The following is a 23,158-nucleotide window of genomic DNA, read 5'->3' as shown; positions in this document are numbered from 1 at the left end:
GAGCCCAACCTGCCTCCAAATGCATATCAACAATAATGCTATATCTCTCAAAGGTTCTTATAATTTCTCACACATTATTACACCTTGTACCCTTTCCCCCTGTGACATAATCAGCCATCAAAGAAACTGCAAGCATGCACGATATCTGTCTCAGAATGGATGAAGGCATTATCAGCCATTTGATCTTCTGGGGCTCATTGTCAGAAACAATATGCTGCTTTTTCCACAGTGATGACACACCTTTTTTTCTCATCAATATGTGCCCTATTAGAAAACTGCAGGCAGTTAACTCATTACCATACTTATTACCTGCAAAGAATTGCACGTGCATGGTGAAATGCTTATTATTTAAGTTAATCAATTTGACAACCGAAAATGTGAGGTAGAAGTGGAAGGGTTCAGTAAAAGTACAAATGGCTCTAGGGACATGCTGCTGATTAGGTTAGATCTTTCAAGATTACATTTGAGGAGTCGTTTATTATGCTTCGGATCAAAAGCATATGCATCTGGAGATTCATAAAATACATCATTCAAAAAAAAAAAAATGATGCCTTTCCCATTAGCAAAGAAATTCCTGTTTTTCAGACATGTTCCTATATATAACTTTTCCCCAGAACACAGACCAACTAAATGCTGACACCTAGTGGTAAGAAAATAATTACAATAACATAGCTTTTCACATAGTGGGTTCTTGTCCAATCATATTGATAGACGTCAAAGAACTTGACAGGCGAAAACACATTTCCAGGAGCCATCCACCCATTGCATTCACCTGTCCTGTCCTACCAGAAATAAATGAAAGGGGATGCAGGAACGCAATGAAGCATCTTTAGGTTGATGAGAATGGGATGCACAGTAAGGTCTATGCAAAAGTACGAATTCATGCATTGAACAATATAGACTACATATTATGTTGATCTAATCATAAAAGCAAAGCAGTGTTCATACTACACTGTAAAATGTATGGACTAAATTAATATACTCTGGTACCACTTGCAAAAACACAATAAGTTCTATAAAACATATTTAGATTAAAATATAAAAGCTTTTATATCATAGCATTGTGGCAAAATTGTTAACTCCTGCATCTCCAGATGTAAATTATCAGGATGTATTACGTAAATACAGTATTATCACCGATAGAACAATGAGCTATACAAATCTTTGGTATTACATGATCTCTTTAAAGTAAAGAAACACTCCCCTCCCTCGTGATGTCCTCAATCACGTCCGCGTCCCATCTCTATCACACAGCGGTAGTATCACGTCAACACAATGATCAACCTCGTTTATTATAATGGAAAACGCGCATTTTTTTCAACAAAGGCTCAGAAAATCTGTGTTGTGTAGCTTGCTACTTCATATACTGCAACCGCATCTAAGATAAAATCGCTGTCCAAACTCCGGTAAGCCTAAATGGTGTATGATTTGGGTTGCTAGCTAGCTACAAGCTAGCCTGTTTATGTGGTTACGTTAGGCCGCAGTCTTTTGTATTTCGTCGAGCATGCATTTGCCGTCTTGGCGGAAAATACACGTTTTATCGGGTACACGCTATGATAAGATGCATTACATTTTTAAATATATTTATGACCTGTCACTTCATAATGATGCAACTATCTGTTTTGTATGTCAGCTTCCGCAAAAGGTGTTGGTCTTTCCTCAGTAAATGTGTTTAGTTAGTTGATGCCAATACAATTCAGTAAACTTGTTTAACTAGTTAGTTAGCTGCATTGGGGAGGAGCACATGGAATCAACTAGCTGTTTACATACAAAACCCAAAACATGCATCGCAATAGCTACCAACTACAAAAATATTTGTTTAACTAGCTGTAGTTTAGCTTGTCTTCTAGGAGATGCATGGGTTAGCAGATATTTCAAGATTTGTGTACTATTTTGGTCACATTGTACTCAGGCCACGTTATTATCAGGTCAGGTTGGAGTAAATAAATTGCTAATCTACATTTCAAATGGAGATATTGTTTCTGTCACTGTGCCATTCATTCATGATCTGTCACTGTACATGTTTTGCTTAATAGTGTCATATATAAACATGATCTGTTATTTGAGCATTATAGATGACTAATAACCTTTTATGATTGAAATGTAAAGCCCCAATCTGGATTGACTAATGTCCATGTCATCACCAGTTGGCAGTATATCATACATTTAGCTGACCACATAACTTTTGAGCAGTGGCGCCTATAGAACTAAGAAAATTAACCAACTTTTCAAATCATCAGGGTGGTTTCCTTCACTGTGATCAGAGAAAGAGGAGCGCTCAGACAAACTTAAACACACAAGACAAAGAAACATTGGAGTCTCTGCGATGGCAGGCGGACGAAGAGGGGCGAACCGCACTGCTTACTGCAGGTCTCCACTGAGCAGTGAGCCAGGCTCGGTCGGCAATGGCAACCACTCTACCAGCTCCCCAGTCACAGGGGTGCGGTCTCGGACAAGGTGAGAGGACAAGGGCATAGTATGGGGTGTCTGGGTTCTGTGTAGAGCACTGTGATATGTGGTTGTAATGATATGTTGTTGTAAGAGTGATTTGTTTATGTTGCATAGGGAAAGGATAAGGGGGATACCTAGTCAGTTCTACAACTGATTGCATTTAACTAAAATGTGTTTTCCGCATTTAACCCAATCCCACTGAATCAGATTGATGCGGAGGGTGGCCTTAATCGGCATGAATGTCTTCGGCACCCGTGGAACCGTGGGTTAACTGCCTTGCTCTGGGGCAGAATGACAGATTTTTACCTTGTCAGCTCAGGAATTCGATCCAGCAACCTTTCGGTTACTGGCCCAATGCTCCTACCCGCCAGGCTACCTGCTGCCCCAGTGTGTAGGCCTATACCACAGTCATGTTGTTATGGAGGGTGATAATAGTTAAAGGCTATTAAGTATTTAGATATGAACATGTAGTAACACAAAGTATTTCTGAAAGCCCCTGATCATGTGTATGTTCTAGGAATGGCTCAGGAACAGGCATCTCTAGCCCCCCCTTGGCAGCCCATACGGTGGTTCCTCTGAAGCACTGTAAGATCCCAGAGTTATCCATGGACAGGAATGTGCTGTTTGAGCTGCACTTGTTCTTCTGCCACCTCATCGCTCTCTTTGTCCACTATGTCAACATCTACAAGACTGTCTGGTGGTACCCCCCCTCACACCCCCCCTCACACACCTCGCTGGTGAGTCCCCCCACTCTGACTGTCTCTGACTGATAATGTTATCTGACTGTTGCTGTTTGCTGTCTGTCTGTAATCTGTCTGTTAGGGTTTGTTTGTGGCTCACTTTGGGAGGTGATTGGATTTTGTGTGAGTTTGTTTGTTTGGTTGTGTGGTGACTTCATTACCATTGTGTCAGGGTTTGATTGTATTTGACCACATTGGGCTCCCGAGTGGCGCAGTGGTCTAAGGCACTGCATCTCAGTGCTAGAGGCGTCACTACAGACCCTGGTTCGATTCCAGACTGTATCACAACCGGCCGTGATTGGGAGTCCCATAGGGTGGCGCACAATTGTCTCAGCGTCTTCCGGGTTAGGGTTTGGCCGAGTTAGACAATCATTGTAAATAAGAATTTGTTCTTAACTGACTTGCCTAGTTAAATAAAAACATAATGGAGATAGTATCAGGTTTGATAATGTTCCTGCAGATTTTATAAATGATTGACAATGTCCCGTTTAGGAGAAGGTCCAGGTGTGTATATTTGCCGTGTCCATTCTTTGTACTTCGACATCTGACAAATTACATCTGAAAAGGGATTCCTTTCCAAATGTTATCACTATACTGTTATAAATGATTTCACTTCTCATGGCATGCTAACTTCATTTCCAGTAAGTAATACAACATCATAATAAAATATTTTGTTTTGTCTAATGCAGAACTTCCACCTCATCGACTATAACATGCTGGTGTTCACAGTCATCATACTGGCTCGCAGGCTGATTGCAGCGATTGTAAAAGAGGTAGGAATTCACACCGCTTGGCAAGTTTGATATTATAGATTTGTTGTAAACAATTCCACCAATGAGCATCTCTTTAATAATGCAAGTGTTATTGTGTGATATTTGTCAATGTAGTTTTTTTTCTCCAGCACCTCTATCTCTATCTGTTTTTCTCAAACCGCTCAGGTCTGTTTCTGTCCCTCAGGTGAATAGTACCTTATTGGCATAACAAACATCATGTCTGTCTGACTGCCTCTCTCTCTCGGCCTCTCCAGGCATCACAGAGTGGGAAGCTCTCGTTCCCTCACTCCATCTTCCTAGTGATGGCACGGTTTGCTGTGCTCACACTGACGGGCTGGAGTCTGTGTCGCTCCCTCATATACCTATTCAGGACCTACTCTGTCCTCAGCCTGCTTTTCCTCTGTTACCCGTGAGTATGGTCAGCCGTCAGACCTCAGTATCACAACCATTCAAGCCAGACTTCACAATGACACAGAGACAGTCATACATAGCGTACTACTTGCCAAACAACCACGTCACTAGTATCAACCTTCACTAGAGCTCAGAGCATTTGTCAAGCTCTACAATTTTTTAGTGCTGTCTCCAATGTCTCAGAGTCACAGTATGTGATGTTCCCTATACAGCTCAAAGTTAGTCATCACAGTACCGACTGATTCCAGATTAGATTCCTATGATCTGAATAAACTATTATATACCCCTGTCAGTTTGGAATAGATTGGGACCTGAAACTTCTGAAATCCCCTGTTTCCATAGGTTCGGTATGTACATTCCCTTTTTCCGGTTGAACTGCGATTTCCGCCGGGTGGGTCCGCTCTCACCCATCACCAGCATCGGGTCGAAGGAGGTGGGCAGCGTGGGGCGCGGACGGGACTACCTGACGGTGCTGAAGGAGACGTGGAAGCAGCACACCAGCCAGCTGTACGGGGTCCAGGCCATGCCCACACACGCCTGCTGCCTCTCCCCAGACCTCATCCGCAAGGAGGTGGAGTACCTGAAGATGGACTTCAACTGGAGGATGAAGGAGGTGCTGGTCAGCTCCATGCTCAGTGCCTACTACGTGGCCTTCGTACCTGTATGGTTTGTTAAGGTGAGTAACTATAACTGACTTCCACTGTTATAACTGAGGAGCCTTATGTTATGTATGTTGCAGGATGCGCTAGTCCAATTCCCTATGAAGTAGTGTGCTGTGCTGACAGAGATTTGAGAAATTATGGTCTGTCGTCAGAGCTGTTTGTTTTGCACCATAGGGCAGCGTTGTTATATATCGCCAACGAGATCTGTCAACATCATTAGATGGAATTGTTGCATTTCTTAATGCCTGCAGTTGTAATGGGCGGCGCACAATTGTCTCAGCGTCGTCCGGGTTAGGGGAGGGTTTGGCCGGGGTGGGCCGTCATTGTAATTAAGAATTTGTTCTTAACTGACTTTCCTAGTTTATTAAAGGTTAAATAAATAATAATGTAATGTATGTCTGAGGTGCTGTGTTTTTCTGTCTTCGGATTCTGGTTGTGTGCTGGTCCTCTGAAGAGCACACAGTACGTGGACAAGCGCTGGTCCTGTGAGCTCTTCATCCTGGTGTCTGTCAGTACCTCAGTCATCCTCATGAGACACCTGCTGCCCCCGCGCTATTGTGACCTGCTCCACAAGGCCGCAGCACACTTGGGCTGCTGGCACAAAGTAGACCCTTCTCTCTGCTCCAACGTCCTGCAGCACATGTAAGTACCACTAGTGAGGTGGCATCACGGCCTGAGGTGCACTGATGATAGGCGTTCATCAGTGTTTTGGGAGCGATTATAACACTAATTACTCTAGTTATAACATGTTAATAATTGTTGTATATTACTACAGTTATGACAGTGCTATGACACCGGTATAACAACTGAATATAAATCATTAATCTGGTATTTGAACCCTTTCTCTCCTACAGATGGACAGAAGAGTACATGTGGCCCCAGGGTGTCCTGGTCAAACACAATAAGAATGTTTACAAGGCCATGGGGCACTACAATGTGGCTGTCCCCTCAGACGTCTCCCACTATCGCTTCTATGTAAGTAACACCAACTGCAAGACGGTTCTTGTTTGAGCCTCAGGCAGCCACAGCTAAAGGACTGGTTGTACTTCCAGACATTGTTTGTTCAATAACAACATGCCTCCTTTTTTTCCATTCTATTTTTATCCTTTAGTTTTTCTTCAACAAGCCCTTACGAATATTGAACATCCTCATCATCTTGGAAGGTGCTATGATATTCTACCAGCTCTACTCGTTGATATGCTCAGAAAAGTGGCATCAGACGATATCCTTGGCTTTAATTCTCTTCAGCAACTACTACGCCTTCTTCAAGCTTCTCAGAGACCGAATAGTCTTAGGCAAGGCATACTCATACTCAAACAGCTCATCTGACCAGAAGATAAGTTAAAGATAAGCTATTGTTGGTCATTTATTATGGAACAAGAAAAACACGCATGAAAGCTTTGTATTTTTTCTACAACTGCATTTTGTGTCACTGTTGTTTTTGTTCTGATCTGCCATAATAAAAATAAACATATTTTTGTATTCCTTTCAAGGTTGTGCCTGTGATTATTTTATAGTTGAACTCTTGAGTTAACCGTGCTCTCTGGTGTCTCCATTATGTTTCCCACTAGAGGGCTCTTTACAGTACCACTCCCTACAACTCTATACTTCTTTTCACCAACAGATGTCAATATAATTATTTTCTCAATTAAGATATTAGAAATGCAGCATTTCAATATATTCAAAGAGTGAACAATTAACAAAGAAAGTGTCTATATATAGCTAGGCTGTGTTTCTTAATAAAAACATTTTTTTTGCCTATTCGCAGAAGACATGGCTCCCTGAAACTGCTAATAACTTAAGCGAACAATTCAAACATTTTACAATTTCTTCAGGGGCCTCAACTCTACTACAGGCTGGTGACATTTATCTCAAGAGAGTTGTGGTATTTTTCCAAGGGTATCTTGCAAAATAATCTTAAATTCACCCCTTTGTCTTGGCAAGCAGGTCTACCTGACTGAGCCACATTGAATGCACTTGAGCATCCTCCAACAACCATCCCATGGGACCTCAATTACCTGGCATGCACTCCATCCATGGCTTGACCACTCAGATTTGTGAGACCCTTAGAATACTATGACAATGGGTGGATTTGATTATGCTGAGCCGCAGGGCACCAGTCTATGGCCCACGACATGAACGAGCAAAAGTGGTGAGGGAGAAGCACCCTTCTCAAACTGAACAGTAATATACGTTGCCGGACATGTCAACAAGGCATCATGTTACATTGTCCAGAAACATTCAATATCTCTTTTCCATAAAATATATGTTTTTACATTTTCAAATTAGTTTTAATGAGGAAGCCAGATAAAGCGTTTTTATCAAAAGCAATCAGTTTTGCATGTGAAAATTTAGACTCCTACTCATTAGTCCATGTGCTTAATTACGTCACTTTTGTTTTGAGACAACTTCACCATGGGCTTTGAAAGGGGCATCTGGCTCATGCCGGGAGGCAGCCTGGTTCCAAATGCAATAAACTTTCAACCGTTGCAAAACATGCCTACCTGGGCACCCGGATCAAAATGAACAGAATCCCTCAATTATAATGTATGTTCCCGCTCATTGGATCCTATTCCAATGGGGAAAATGTGGGATCGATGCACAGATCTATATCTATTTGATTTCTTGAAATTATAAAGAACCTTGGTACCAGTGAAATGTAGGCCTACAAGATGTCACACATCACTTACAGGTAATATAAACTATTCAGACCCCTTGATTTTCCCACCTTATGTTGTTACGGCCATATTCAAAAATGTATTAAATTCAATTAACACACAATACTGAATAATGATAAAGTGAAAACAGGTTTTTAGAAATGTTAGCAAATGTATAAAAAAAATATTTAAAAAAAGAGCTTGTTTACATAAGTATTCAGCATTGAAGGTCCCCAAGAACACAGTGGCCTCATTCATTTTAAAATGTAAGAAGTTTGGAGCCACCAAGACTCTTCCTAGAGTTGGCTGCCCGGCCAAACTGAGCAATCAGGGTAGAAGGGAATTGGTCAGGGAGGTCACCAAGAACCTGATGGTCACTCTGACGATTTCTCCAGCACTCCACCAATCAGGTCTCTATGGTAGAGTGGCCAGACGGAAGCCACTTCTCAGTGAAAGGCACATGACAGCCCGCTTGGAGTTTGCCAAAGGCACCTAAAGGACTCTTAGACCATGATAAACAAGATTATCTGGTCTGATGAAACATAGATTGAACTCTTTGGCCTGAATGCCAAGTATCACGTCTGGCTGAAATCTGGCACCATCCCTACAGTGAAGCATGGTGGTAGCAGCATCATGCTGTGGGGATGTTTTTCAGTGGCAGGGACTGGGAGACTAGTCAGGATCGAGGGAAAGATGAACAGAGAAAAGTACAGAGATATCCTTGATGAAAACCTGCTCCAGAGCGCTCAGGACTTCAGACTGGGGTGAAGGTTCACTTTCCAACAGGACAACGACCCTAAGCACACAGCCAAGATAACGCAGGAGTGGCTTCGGGACAGGTCTCTGAATGTCCTTGAGTGGCCCAGTCAGAGCCCGGACTTGAACAAAATCTCTGGAGAGACCTGAAAATAGCTGTGCAACGATGCTCCCCATCCAACCTGACAGAGCTTGAGAGGATCTATAAAGAAGAATGGGATAAACTCCCCAAATACAGGTGTGCCAAGCTTGTAGTGTCATACCCAAGAATATTGTAATCACTGCTTCAACAAAGACTGAGTAAAGAGGCTGAATACTTATTTAAATGTGATATTTCATTTATTTTTATTTTTTAATAAATGAGCAAAAATTCATGAAACCTGTTTTTGCGTTGTCATAATGGGGTATTGTGTGTAGATTGATGAGGGAAAAAAACTGTTCAGTCAAATTTAGAATAAGGCTGTAAAGTAACAAAATGTGGAAAAGTCAAGGGGTCTGAATACTTTCTGAATGCACTGTATGTAAAATCATTACACCTGCATGATTGTCCACAGGTTTTCAGCTACAGAAGTTGAAAGACTTGTTTGCAATGTGTTGTCACCCCAATTACAAGGAAATTATGCATTCTAAAAATACCTCTTAGTGGAACTGTTTGCACAAGCCTGTTGTACAGGGACAGGCATTCTAAAATGAATCCTCCCCATTGGACGTTTTCCACACAAGCCTATATTATTGCCTGGATGCGTGAGCTTGTTCACCTTGAAAATGTACAAAGCTAGTCAAAATTCTGAATATTTGAGAATATAGCTAAAGCTCAGGTGGGGGTATTAGGTCATGTACTTTCACCCTGGCAGCCATCCAGCCATGAACCTCCTGCAGTTAACCCCTTTGTTGTTTTCCAGAGGATTGTGTGTCAGTGATACAAGAGGCTACTTTAATGTAGAAGCCTACATTGACTGGCAGAATTCAAGATACAGCAAGTATTACCTTTTAAAATTAGATAATTACATCGATTTGACATTCAGCAGGTCTACCAAGTAAAATGTCTGTTTGCTCGTGGTTCACTCATTACTTTTGGCCTCTTAAGCCTGATTTTCCATTTTCCGAGCTTACAATCCATAGAGAAACTGTTATGATTGTACTTTACATGCATTTCCTTAGCTCACACCATGTTCATCCTAGAATCTCTCTCCAGTCCTGTCAGGGATGGGAAGCGCTAGATCCTGACTTCCTACCTTTGTTGTTGTTACAGGACATCCTGAAGCTTAGGCAGGGGCCACTCATCTTACCCTGAGGGCTTCACACTGACAAGCCATGGAGGACAATCGCAACAAGTGGAGCCCCAAAGTGTTTCTCCCCCAGCCCCCCCCAGCCCCCTCCTCCCCCGGTAAATCCCCGCAAGCTCTGTCCTCCCCTCCAGCCACATTTTCCATTAGCCTCCCCCAACCCCCTCTCCCCAAAAAACAGAGGCAAGCTCAAGAGGTCCTTCGGAGTAGCAGGACTGTCAAATATGTGGTCATAGCAGCTACACCAAAGACAACAAGGTTTGGAACAGTCAAAATGTCTAATTTTACAGGTCAGTCAAATGGAGGTTTGTATAAATGTATTAGGGTACAGGTTTGACCAGCTTAATGTTTGCTATACTCCTGTTTTCTGTTGATTCTAGTTGTCTGGCTTCTTTTCACCAGGCCCAATAAGGAGAAGGCCATGGCTCCCCAGTCAGCAGGGCCCAGTAAGTTGGCCCAGTACTCTACACTGCAGCACTCCTTCCTTACGGACGTCTCTGATGTGAGAGAGATGGAGGGAGGCCTCCTCAACCTGCTCAATGACTTCCACTCCATAAAATTGCAGGCTTTTGTAAGATGACCATGGACAACCCTGTGAATACTGAGACCCAGTTATTCAGTGGAAATGTGGCCATTTGTTTTAAATTATACCATAGTGCAATGGTTACATAGGACGTTCTGTATTTTATACAGGTATGTAAAGGTGTTGATAACCTTTGCTGTGTCCTCTCAGGGAAGGTGTGCTCCTTTGAGCAACTGGAGTACATGCGTGAAATGCAAGAGAAGCTTGCACGGCTACATTTCAGTCTGGAGAGCCATGTGCAGGAGATGTTAGAGGACCAGCGGAAGTGTGCCTCCGACCACAACCTGGAGCACCTGCTCTGCAACATAAGCACCACTGTAGTACACAGCTCACCACATTTCTGTCCTTATCCAGATCATAGTCATGTTGAATCACACTGTAGTCAAGGGGACTGCTAAAAGAGAGAGAGAGTGAATAGACACTGAGAGAATGGACTCCGGAGTTCTTCTTCAAAAATATAGAATTAGAGTTGAATAAATGTAGATAAACTAGATTTTTTTTGCAAGGACTTATACAGGAAACTAACCTCAATATCAAAACCTTCATTTCAATTCACAATTCCGTATCTTAAACCTTGATTTTGGACAAAATTACCTGAATGGATTATTACTACTGTAACGGTCGTCTTGTGGTGAGAGATTGGACTAAGGCGCAGCGTTGTGATAGGACATAGTAATTTATTAAACAAAACCGAAAACACGAAGAACACTTGAATTGATACAAAACAACAAACGACGTAGACTGACCTGAACATAAGAACTTACATAAAACCGAAGAACGCACGAACAGGAAAATAGACTACACAAAAACCGAACGAACAAACAAAACAGTCCCGTGTGGTGCAAACAGACACAGACACGGAAGACAACCACCCACAACAAACAATGTGAAACCACCTACCTTAATATGGTTCTCAATCAGAGGAGATGAAAACCACCTGCCTCTAATTGAGAACCATATCAGGTCACCCATTAACCAACATAGAAACACATAACATAGAATGCCCACCCACACTCACGCCCTGACTGACTAACACATACAAAAACAACAGAAAACAGGTCAGGAACGTGACATAACCCCCCCTTCAAGGTGCGTACTCCGGACGCACCACCAAAAGTCTAGGGGAGGGTCTGGGTGGGCATCTGACCACGGTGGTGGTTCAGGCTCTGGGCGAGGTCCCCACCCCACCATAGTCAATCCCAGCTTACGTATCCCCCTCCGAATGACCACCCTCCTATTCCACCCACCTAATTTAAGGGGCAACACCGAGATAAGGGGCAGCACCGGGATAAGGGGCAGCACCGGGATAAGGGGCAGCACCGGGATAAGGGGCAGCACCGGGATAAGGGGCAGCACCGGGATAAGGGGCAGCACCGGGATAAGGGGCAGCACCGGACTGAAGGACTGCAGCTCCGGACTGAGGGGCGGATCCTGGCTGGCTGGCTCTGGCGGATCCTGGCTGGCTGGCTCTGGCGGATCCTGGCTGGCTGGCAGCTCCTGGCTGGCTGGCTCTGACTGCTCATGGCTCGCTGACAGCTCTGGCTGCTCATGGCTCACTGACTGCTCTGGCTGCTCATGGCTCGCTGACGGCTCTGGCTGCTCATGGCTCGCTGACGCCTCTGTCTGCTCATGGCTCGCTGACGACTCTGTCTGCTCATGGCTCGCTGACGGCTCTGTCTGCTCATGGCTCGCTGACGGCTCTGGCAGATCCTGGCTGACTGGCGGCTCTGGCAGATCCTGGCTGGTTGGTGGCTCTGGCAGATCCTGTCTGGTTGGCGGCTCTGGCAGATCCTGTCTGGTTGGCGGCTCTGGCAGATCCTGTCTGGTTGGCGGCTCTGGCAGATCCTGTCTGGTTGGCGGCTCTGGCAGATCCTGACTGACGAATGGCTCTAGCGGCTCTGGCAGATCCTGACTGACGAACGGCTCTGACGGCTCGGGACAGACGGGCGGCTCTAATGGCTCGGGGCAGACGGATGGCTCAGATGGCGCTGGGTAGACGGATGGCTCAGATGGCGCTGGGTAGACGGATGGCTCAGATGGCGCTGGGTAGACGGATGGCTCAGATGGCGCTGGGTAGACAGATGGCTCAGATGGCACTGGGCAGACGGATGGCTCAGATGGCACTGGGCAGACGGATGGCTCAGATGGCACTGGGCAGACGGGTGGCTCAGATGGCGCTTGGCAGACGGGCAGCTCTGGCCGGATGAGGCGCACTGTAGGCCTGGTGCGTAGTGCCGGAACTGGAGGCACCGGGCTAAGGACACGTACCTTCAGGCTAGTGCGGGGAGCAGGAACAGGGCACACTGAACTCTCGAAGCGCACTATAGGCCTGGTGCGTGGTACCGGAACTGGTGGTACCGGACTGGAGACACGCACCTCAGGGCGAGTGCGGGGAGAAGGAACAGTGCGTACAGGGCTCTGGAGACGCACAGGAGGCTTGGTGCGTGGTGCCGGAACTGGTGGTACCGGGCTGGAGACACGCACCATAGGACTAGTGCGTGGAGGAGGAACATGGCTCTGGAGACGCACTGGAAGCCTGGTGCATGGTGTAGGCACTGGTGGTACTGGACTGGGGCGGGAAGGTGGCGCCGGATATACCGGACCGTGCAGGCGTACTGGCTCCCTTGAGCACCGAGCCTGCCCAACCTTACCTGGTTGAATGTTCCCCGTCGCCCGACCAGTGCGGGGAGGTGGAATAACCCACACCGGGCTATGTAGGCGAACCGGGGACACCATGCGTAAGGCTGGTGCCATGTATGCCGGCCCGAGGAGACGCACTGGAGACCAGACGCGTTGAGCCGGCTTCATGGCACCTGGCTCAATGCACAATCTAGCCTTACCAGTGCGGGGAGGTGGAATAACCCGCACCGGGCTATGAACACGTACAGGAGACACCGTGCGCTCTACTGCGTAACACGGTGTCTGCCCGTACTCCCGCTCTCCACGGTTAGCCTGGGAAGTGGGCGCAGGTCTCCTACCTGCCCTCGGCCCACTACCTCTTAGCCACCCCCCAAGACATTTTTGGGGTTTCTTCACGGGCTTCCGTGCTAGCCGCGTACCTTCATACCTCCGGTTCCTCTCACCGGTTGCCTCTGCTCTCCTCGCTGCCTCCAGCTGTTCCCATGGGAGGCGATCCTTTCCAGCCAGGATCTCCTCCCATGTGTAGCAACCCTTGCCGTTCAAGACCTCCTCCCATGTCCATTCCTGTGTATTGGGCCACTGCTCGAACTCACGCTGCTTGGTCTGTATTTGGTGGGTGGTTCTGTAACGGTCGTCTTGTGGTGAGAGATTGGACCAAGGCGCAGCGTTGTGATAGGACATAGTAATTTATTAAACAAAACCGAAAACACGAAGAACACTTGAATTGATACAAAACAACAAACGACGTAGACTGACCTGAACATAAGAACTTACATAAAACCGAAGAACGCACGAACAGGAAAATAGACTACACAAAAACCGAACGAACAAACGAAACAGTCCCATTTGGTGCAAACAGACACAGACACGGAAGACAACCACCCACAACAAACAATGTGAAACCACCTACCTTAATATGGTTCTCAATCAGAGGAGATGAAAACCACCTGCCTCTAATTGAGAACCATATCAGCTCACCCATTAACCAACATAGAAACACATAACATAGATTGCCCACCCACACTCACGCCCTGACCGACTAACACATACAAAAACAACAGAAAACAGGTCAGGAACGTGACAACTACCAAGAACTATCAAGAAAAAAAACTTCTAACAAGCCAAAATTTGCAGAAACACAGCGGAACCTGGAAATACCATCCAACACAAAATTGAGTGAGTAATGTTCAGTCTGAACCTACTTACTGAAGCCAAAAAGAAAAAGACAATAATCTCTATAATTTTGTTATATAAAGCTTAATAAATAATGCTACTAAACTACCAAGCTGCTAGGAAACAATCTGACTGAAATTAGCACTGAAGTGTGAAATGAGAGGTGTGAAAACTCTTGAGCCTAACAATGGCAGGAGAGTTTCACAGCCTCCTCCATCTGTGCAGAGAATATATCCTCCACAGAATCCCCAAAATACAACAGCCACAGGACAACTTTGTTTGGATACTGAAAAGATATAGCTAGCTAACAACCTCCCTTTCCATGTGGAAAAGACAGACAGAGACTTGCTAGCTACGTTAGCTAGCTAACTGGGATTTTCTACAAGGAATCTGCCTCCTGAAAAAAGCTTCTCCCAAGTGGGTGTGACACCTACACCCGTTGCCTGCTGCACTGCTGCTTGGATTCCACCTGGCGATCTGTTCACCATCTGCCCTGGCCTGTCTCCCCTGTCTGGTATAGGTACCCCCGTCACTCTCCCTCATCTCTTCCAAGCTTTCGCTCAACTACAGCACACACGCACTGTTGAGGCGAGTGACTCTGAACTTACAACGGCTAGCTCCAAGTTGTTATATTTTTCGCTTGTGCTTTATGCCATTTGCCTCATGACTACTGAGTGCTTTGTTGACTATGAACTTGCTTGTTTACCCAACCGTGGGACAGTCTATGTTTGTTCCCACACTCGGGACTCTGACTCTCTATTGGTTACACATACTCTTGGCCTCCCATCCTATTCTAACCACCTCTCGCCGGCTTTGTATTCATGTTACCTAATGAAATTGCTGTACAATATGATCTTGATGCCATCTAATGCACATTCAAATGTTATAAATCAACACTGCAGAGCTCTCCCTGTCCTCTGTCGTGCCCTAATTGTATTACTGCTGATTATAGCTGGAAATGTGTATATACACCCTGGCCCATCTACTGTTGCTAGCCCCAATTCTGATTTGTGCTCTGATATCTGCTTCACTGACTTCTGCTCTCGTAAAAAGCCTTGGTTTTCTCCACATTAACACTAGAAGCTTATTACCTAAAATGGATCAATGGAAAGTGTGGGTTCACAGCTTCAATCCAGATGTGTTGGTCATTACTGAGATGTGGTTAAGAAAGAGTGTTTTGAACACTGATGTTAACCTTTCTGGTTATAACCTTTTTCGGGCAAGACAGATCTTCCAAAGGTGGTGGAGTGGCAATCTTTACCAAGGAACACCTTCAGTGCTCGGTTATCTCCACCAAGTCTGTCCCCAAACAATTTGATTATCTGGTTTTACGCATTAAACTTTCAAATAACACTTTGTTGACTGTTGCTGGGTGTTATCGGCCACCATCAGCACCGGCCTGTACCCTAAATGCCCTAAGCTCTCTCCTGGCCTCTTACACTAAGTCTGAATTTGTCCTGCTAGGTGACCTAAACTGGGACATGCTTAAACCACCTGACCAAGTCCTAAAGCAATGGGACTCCCTAAATATTTATCAGATTATTACCAATCTCACAAGGTATGACTCCAAACACCCAGAAAAGCTACTCTCCTTGATGTTATCCTCACAAATAATCCTGATAGGTATCAGTCTGGTGTTTTCTGTAATGACCTTAGTGATCACTGTTTTACAGCCTGTGTTCGTAATGGCTGCGACCTGTCCTGACTTGTCATAGACGCTTGCTAAAAAACTTTAATGAGCAAGCCTTCCTTCATAATCTGGCCTCTGTAAATTGGTATAGAATCAGCTTGATCCCCTCTGTTGCTTGGACCTTCTTTTTTTATATTTTCAGTGGTATTGTTAACAAATACGCGCCCATAAAGAAAATGAGAATTAAAAACAGGTTTGGCCCCTGGTTCGACCGTGATCTGGCAGAGTTACTCCACCTCAAGAATTCCATTTGGCAAATCGCTCGGCACACGCATACTCAGGCTGACTGGCTCTCGTTCAGGCAAATTAGAAATAAGTGCATTCAGGCTATCCGGAAGGCCAAAGTTACTTTAAGGAGCAGTTCTCTCTCTGTGGGTCTAAGCCCAAGAAGTTCTGGAAAACGGTTAGCGACCTGGAGAATAAACCCTCCTCCTCACAGCTGCTTATGTCCCTTAATGTTGATGATGTGGTTGTTACTGACAAGGAGCACATGGCTGAGCTCTTTAATCACCACTTCATTAAGTCAGGATTCCTATTTGACTCTGACATGCCTCCTTGTCCGTCCAACATTTCCTCATCTCCCACCCCTTCTAATGCGACTGTCCCCGATGCTCCTCCCTCTTTTTCCCCTGCCCCGCTACAAAGTTTCTCCCTGCAGGCAGTCACTGAGTCCAAGGTGCTAAAGGAGCTCCTTAAACTTGACTCCCAAATATTATCTGGTTCAGATGGTTTAGACCCTTTCTTCTTTAAGATTGCTGCCTCTATCATCGCCAAGCCTATCTCTAACGTTTTAACCTGTCTCTCCTCTCTTGGGAGGTTTCCATTGCTTAGAAGGCATCCACGGTGTGTCCTTTATTTAAAGGGAGAGATCAAGCTGATCCTAACTGTTATAGGCCAATTTCTATTTTGCCCTGTTTATCAAAAGTGTTGAAAAAACTTGTCAATAATCAACTGACTGGCTTTCTTGATGTCTATAGTATTCTCTCGGGTATGCAATCTGGTTTCCGCTCAGGTTATGGATGTGTCACTGCAACCTTAAAGGTCCTAAATGATGTCACCATTGCCCCAATATTGTGCTGCTATTTTTATTGACTTGGCCAAAGCTTTTGATACGGTAGACCATTCCATTCTTCTGGGCCAGCTAAGGAGTATTGGTGTCTCTGAGGGGTCTTTGGCCTGGTTTGCTAACTACCTCTCTCAGTGTATAAAGTCAGAACATCTGCTGTCTCAGCTACTGCTTGTCATCAAGGGAGTACCTCGAGGTTCGATCCTAAGCCCCACGCTCTTCTCAATTTACATCAACATCATAGCTGAAAGCAGTAGGAAGCTCTCTCATCCATTTGTATGCAGATGATACAGTCTTATACTCAGCTGGCCCCTCTCCAGATGTTGTGTTAAACGCTCTACAACAAAGCTTTCTTAGTGTCCAACAAGCTTTCTCTGCCCTTAACCTTGTTCTGAACAGCTTCAAAACAAAGGTCATGTGGTTTGGTAAGAAGAATGCCCCTCTCCCCACCGGTGTGATTACTACCTCTGAGGGTTTAGAGATTGAGGTAGTCACCTCATACAAGTACTTGGGAGTATGGCTAGATGGTACACTGTCCTTCTCTCAGCACATATCAAAGCTACAGGCTAAGGTTAAATCTAGACTTGGTTTCCTCTATCACAGTGGTTCACAAACTTTTTATAGTCCCGTACCCCTTCAAACATTCAACCTCCAGCTGCATACCCCCTCTAGCACCAGGGTCAGCGCACTCTCAAATGTTGTTTTTTGTCGTCATTGTAAGCCTGCCACACAGACACTATACGATACATTTATTAAACATAAGAATGAGTGGGAGTTTTTGTCACAACCCGGGTCATGGGAAGTGACAAAGAGCTCTGATAGGACCAGGGCACAAATAATAATATAATAATAATCAATCATTTTGCTCTTTATTTAACCATCTTACATATAAAACCTTATTTGTTCATCGAAAATTGTGAATAACTCACCACAGGTTAATGAGAAGGGTGTGCTTGAAGGGATGCACATAACTCTGCAATGTCATAAATAATTTTCCACACACCTGTATTTAATTTTTTGTATTTAATTTTCATGCTAGTGAGGGCCGAGAATCCACTCTCACATAGGTACGTGGTTGCAAAGGGCATCAGTGTCCTGACAGCACGATTTGCCAAGGCAGGATACTCTGACCGCAGCCCAATCCAGAAATCTGGCAGTGGGTTCTGATTAAATTAAATTTTCACAGAACCGTTTGTTGCAATTTCGATGAGAATCTCTTGTTCAGATATCGGTAAGTGGACTGGAGAAGGGCATGAAAGGGATAACGAATCCTGTTGTTTGTGTCGTCCATTTCGGGAAAGTACCTGCGTAATTGCGCACCCAACTCACTCAGGTGCTTCACTATATCACATTTGACATTGTCCGTACACTTGAGTTAATTTGCACACAAAAAATCATACAATGATGGAAAGACCTGTGTGTTGTCCTTGTTAATGCAGACAGAGAAGAGCACCAAACTTTTTAATCATAGCCTCAATTTTGTCCCGCACATTGAATGTAGTTGCGGAGAGTCCCTGTAATCCTAAATTCAGAACATTCAGGTGAGAAAAAACATCACCCAGATCGGTCAGTCGTGTGAGAAACTCGTCATCATGCAAGCGGTCAGACAAGTGAAAATTATGTTCAGTAAAGAAAACTTTAAGCTTGTCCCTCAATTCATTAAAACATGTCAATACTTTGCCCCTTGATAACCAGCGCACTTCTGTATGTAGTAAAAGCGTTACATGGTCGCTGCTCATATCATTGAATAGTGCAGAAAATACACGAGAGTTCAGAGGCCTTGCTTTAACAAAGTTAAACATTTTCACTGTAGTGTCCAAAACGTCTTTCAAGCTGTCCGGCATTCCCTTGGCAGCAAGAGCCTCTCGGTGGATGCTGCAGTGTACCCAAGTGGCGTCGGGAGCAACTGCTTGCACGCGCGTTACCACTCTACTATGTCTCCCTGTCATGGCTTTTGGCCATCAGTACAGATACTAACATGAGCAGCAGCTACGTTTGGCAACATATGGACCGTTAGTGGAATTCCCGCAAGAAAGTAACGGTTAATGTGATTATGTTAATTATTTGACTAGGCTAACTGTATTTGACATTTGACATTAACTGTATTTGACATTATTTCACTGAACACTAGATTGTTTCATTTTATTTTTGGCTGTGAAACGAGCCTACTCAGGCAAGAAAAAAATCTCACCCAAATGTATAGCCCAGTTGGAAAACATAAATGGACTGTTTGAAAATGTGAAAAAATGAAATATATTTACAGTATATACAGTGGGGAGAACAAGTATTTGATACACTGCCGATTTTGCAGGTTTTCCTACTTACAAAGCATGTAGAGGTCTGTCATTTTTTATCATAGGTACACTTCAACTGTGAGAGACGGAATCTAAAACAAAAATCCAGAAAATCACATTGTATGATTTTTAAGTAATTAATTTGCATTTTATTGCATGACATAAGTATTTGATACATCAGAAAAGCAGAACTTAATATTTGGTACAGAAACCTTTGTTTGCAATTACAGAGATCATACGTTTCCTGTAGTTCTTGACCAGGTTTGCACACACTGCAGCAGGGATTTTGGCTCACTCCTCCATACAGACCTTCTCCAGATCCTTCAGGTTTCGGGGCTGTCGCTGGGCAATACGGACTTTCAGCTCCCTCCAAAGATTTTCTATTGGGTTCAGGTCTGGAGACTGGCTAGGCAACTCCAGGACCTTGAGATGCTTCTTACGGAGCCACTCCTTAGTTGCCCTGGCTGTGTGTTTCGGGTCGTTGTCATGCTGGAAGACCCAGCCACAACCCATCTTCAATGCTCTTACTGAGGGAAGGAGGTTGTTGGCCAAGATCTCGCGATACATGTCCCCATCCATCCTCCCCTCAATACGGTGCAGTCGTCCTGTCCCCTTTGCAGAAAAGCATCCCCAAAGAATGATGTTTCCACCTCCATGCTTCACGGTTGGTATGGTGTTCTTGGGGTTGTACTCATCCTTCTTCTTCCTCCAAACACGGGGAGTGGAGTTTAGACCAAAAAGCTCTATTTTTGTCTCATCAGACCACATGACCTTCTCCCATTCCTCCTCTGGATCATCCAGATGGTCATTGGCAAACTTTAGACGGGCCTGGACATGCGCTGGCTTGAGCAGGGGGACCTTGCGTGCGCTGCAGGATTTTAATCCATGACGGCGTAGTGTGTTAATAATGGTTTTCTTTGAGACTGTGGTCCCAGCTCTCTTCAGGTCATTGACCAGGTCCTGCCGTGTAGTTCTGGGCTGATCCCTCACCTTCCTCATGATCATTGATGCCCCACGAGGTGAGATCTTGCATGGAGCCCCAGACCGAGGGTGATTGACCGTCATCTTGAACTTCTTCCATTTTCTAATAATTGCGCCAACAGTTGTTGCCTTCTCATCAAGCTGCTTGCCTATTGTCCTGTAGCCCATCCCAGCCTTGTGCAGGTCTACAATTTTATCCCTGATGTCCTTACACAGCTCTCTGGTCTTGGCCATTGTGGAGAGGTTGGAGTCTGTTTGATTGAGTGTGTGGACAGGTGTCTTTTATACAGGTAACGAGTTCAAACAGGTGCAGTTAATACAGGTAATGAGTGGAGAACAGGAGGGCTTCTTAAAGAAAAACTAACAGGTCTGTGAGAGCCGGAATTCTTACTGGTTGGTAGGTGTTCAAATACTTATGTCATGCAATACAATGTAAATTAATTACTTAAAAATCATACAATGTGATTTTCTGGATTTTTGTTTTAGATTCCGTCTCTCACAGTTGAAGGGTACCTATGATAAAAAAAATGACAGACCTCTACATGCTTTGTAAGTAGGAAAACCTGCAAAATCGGCAGTGTATCAAATACTTGTTCTCCCCACTGTATATACAGTATATAAAAATGAAATGTGAATCACATTTTTATTTGTCGTACCTCCGTACCCCCGTTTGGGAATACCAGCTCTATCGTAATCGCTCCTCTTTCACCCCAGCTGCCAAACTAACCCTGATTCAGTTGACCATCTTACCCATGCTAGATTACAGAGACGTAATTTATAGATCGGCAGGTAAGGGTGCTCTCGAGCGGCTAGATGTTCTTTACCATTCGGCCATCAGATTTGCCACCTATGCTCCTTATAGGACACATCACTGTACTCTATACTCCTCTGTAAACTGGTCATCTCTGTATACCTGTAATCCCACTGGTTGATGCTTATTTATAAAACCCTCTTAGGCCTCACTCCCCCCTATCTGAGATACCTACTGCAGCCCTCATCTTCCACATACAACACCCGTTCTGCCAGTCACATTCTGTTAAAGGTTCCCAAAGCACACACATCCCTGGGTCGCTCCTCTTTTCAGTTCACTGCAGCTAGCGACTGGAATGAGCTGCAAAAACACTCAAACTAGACAGTTGTATCTCCATCTTTTCATTCAAATATTCAATCATGGACACTCTTACTGACAGTTTTGGCTGCTTCGTGCCTTTTGCCTTCTGGTAGGTCATCATTGTAATTAAGAATTTGTTCTTAACTGACTTGCCTAGTTAAATAAAGGTTAAATAAAAAAATATTTTAAAAAGGGCAATGGTTATTTTACATGCTGTCTGTAAATAAGCAGAGTGTGGTTCTTCCCACACATTCATGTTTACATCCTTAGCAGATGCTCCTGAATAAAACAAATATCTATCACACTGACATCTTTTGGACAACATCCAGTCCAAAAATGTGATAATGCATGCTTTTCACATCCTATCCAGGCACGCAGTAGTTGGCTGTGGAGAGGCAGCATACACTGACAGACCAGACAGTTTGACCTGGTATGTGTGAGTGTACAGTATGAGTGAGTGTGAGTGTGGTGCGAAAGCCCTTCAGCTCATTAGAGATATGGGTGCCAAGAATACTCTGTAGCCATAGCAGCAAGCAATAATGTAGCAGCAAAACAGATGGGCTGTGAAATGAATTTTCTACTGTGTATATTAGCTAGTAGAATTTACTAATTTGGGCTGATCTAGGGCTTACTAACAGTGATACAATGATTGATGTGGTGAGATGTCATGTATTGAGCTAGCATTCTGTTGTTCTGTTGTTCTGTAAGCCTATACTTCCATCTAATTATGTTTTACTCTGATTACCCCAACATGGGACTATAAAAATGTAAATGTTGCAACAAGTTCCTAATAACACCTATATAAAGGCAAAAAAAAGTATTGAACACGTAACAAAGCCCTGGGACTACATAATCTTAATTTCCCCCTCAGATGGAACAACTCAGCAGCTCAATGTATTCTTTTCTAAATGTTCTCTCGCAATCTCTGGGATTCACCTGATTTACCAGGGAAAACACTGACTTTGACACTGACATCTATGTTTAGCTTGAATCCTTAATGTGCCTGTGTTGGATCCTTAATGTATTTGTGTCCAGACAAAAACTACACCTGGCTAAAAACCAGGACCTGCCCAAGACGTCTGGACGTTGACGAGGAAGATTAGGATGGCAGATCGCTCATCATCCCACAACGACGAGGAAAGGTTCCCATGATATTGATCCAACTGGGCCACATAGAGCCCCTGGTTAGATAAGGATTTGTATATGATTGATTGATTGATTCAAACAGGTGTCAAGCACATAATTTGTGATCTCGAGACAAATACTCCACATTCATAGCACAAGTTCTGCAATTTTAGATATTGTATGGTAGCCCATATCTTTTGTGAAGGAATATTGAGTCCACCACAGGCAGAACTTTTCAAAACTAATGACACATTCATTAGTATATCATATGGAACTGGAACGAATGAATGGAACGAATTGCAAAAATCGCTGAAGTTGGAGACTTATATCTCCCTCACTAACTTTAAGCATCAGCTATCTGAGCAGCTTACCGATCGCTGCAGCTGTACATAGCCCATCTGTAAATAGCCCACCCAACTACCTACCTCATCCCCATATTGTTTTTATTAACTTTTTTGCTCTTTTGCACACCAGTATTTCTACTTGCACATCATCATCTGCACATCTATTACTTCAGTGTTAATTTGCTAAATTGTAATTACTTCGCTACTATGGCCTATTTATTGCATGACTTCCTTACTCCATTTGCACACACTGTTTATAGATTTTTCTATTGTGTTATTGACTGTACTTTTGTTTATCCTATGTAACTCTGTGTTGTTTTTTGTCGCACTGCGTTGCTTTATCTTGGCCAGGTCGCAGTTGTAAATGAGAACTTGTTCTCAACTGGCCTACCTGGTTAAATAAAGGTGAAATAAA

General features: G+C 44.2%; 1 protein-coding gene and 1 pseudogene across 1 annotated transcript; both read left to right on the top strand.

Moving 5' to 3' along the window:
• Window positions 1-1,211: 1,211 nt before the first annotated feature.
• On the top strand, window positions 1,212-6,529 carry tmem39b (transmembrane protein 39B). Its single transcript, XM_071366239.1, has 9 exons — window positions 1,212-1,406; window positions 2,241-2,457; window positions 2,969-3,188; window positions 3,881-3,964; window positions 4,219-4,373; window positions 4,718-5,051; window positions 5,492-5,679; window positions 5,892-6,012; window positions 6,149-6,529. Exons 2-9 carry the CDS (start codon window positions 2,327-2,329, stop codon window positions 6,380-6,382), a joined length of 1,467 nt encoding a protein of 488 aa, XP_071222340.1. The 5' UTR covers window positions 1,212-1,406; window positions 2,241-2,326; the 3' UTR covers window positions 6,383-6,529.
• Window positions 6,530-9,764: 3,235 nt separating this feature from the next.
• On the top strand, window positions 9,765-10,772 carry LOC139553082 (coiled-coil domain-containing protein 28B-like; annotated as a pseudogene).
• Window positions 10,773-23,158: the final 12,386 nt, after the last annotated feature.

This window comes from Salvelinus alpinus, chromosome 25 (genome assembly GCF_045679555.1).
Source record: "Salvelinus alpinus chromosome 25, SLU_Salpinus.1, whole genome shotgun sequence".
In the NCBI taxonomy this organism is placed as follows: Eukaryota; Metazoa; Chordata; class Actinopteri; order Salmoniformes; family Salmonidae; genus Salvelinus; species Salvelinus alpinus.
This window is presented reverse-complemented; position numbering and strand designations above follow the sequence as displayed.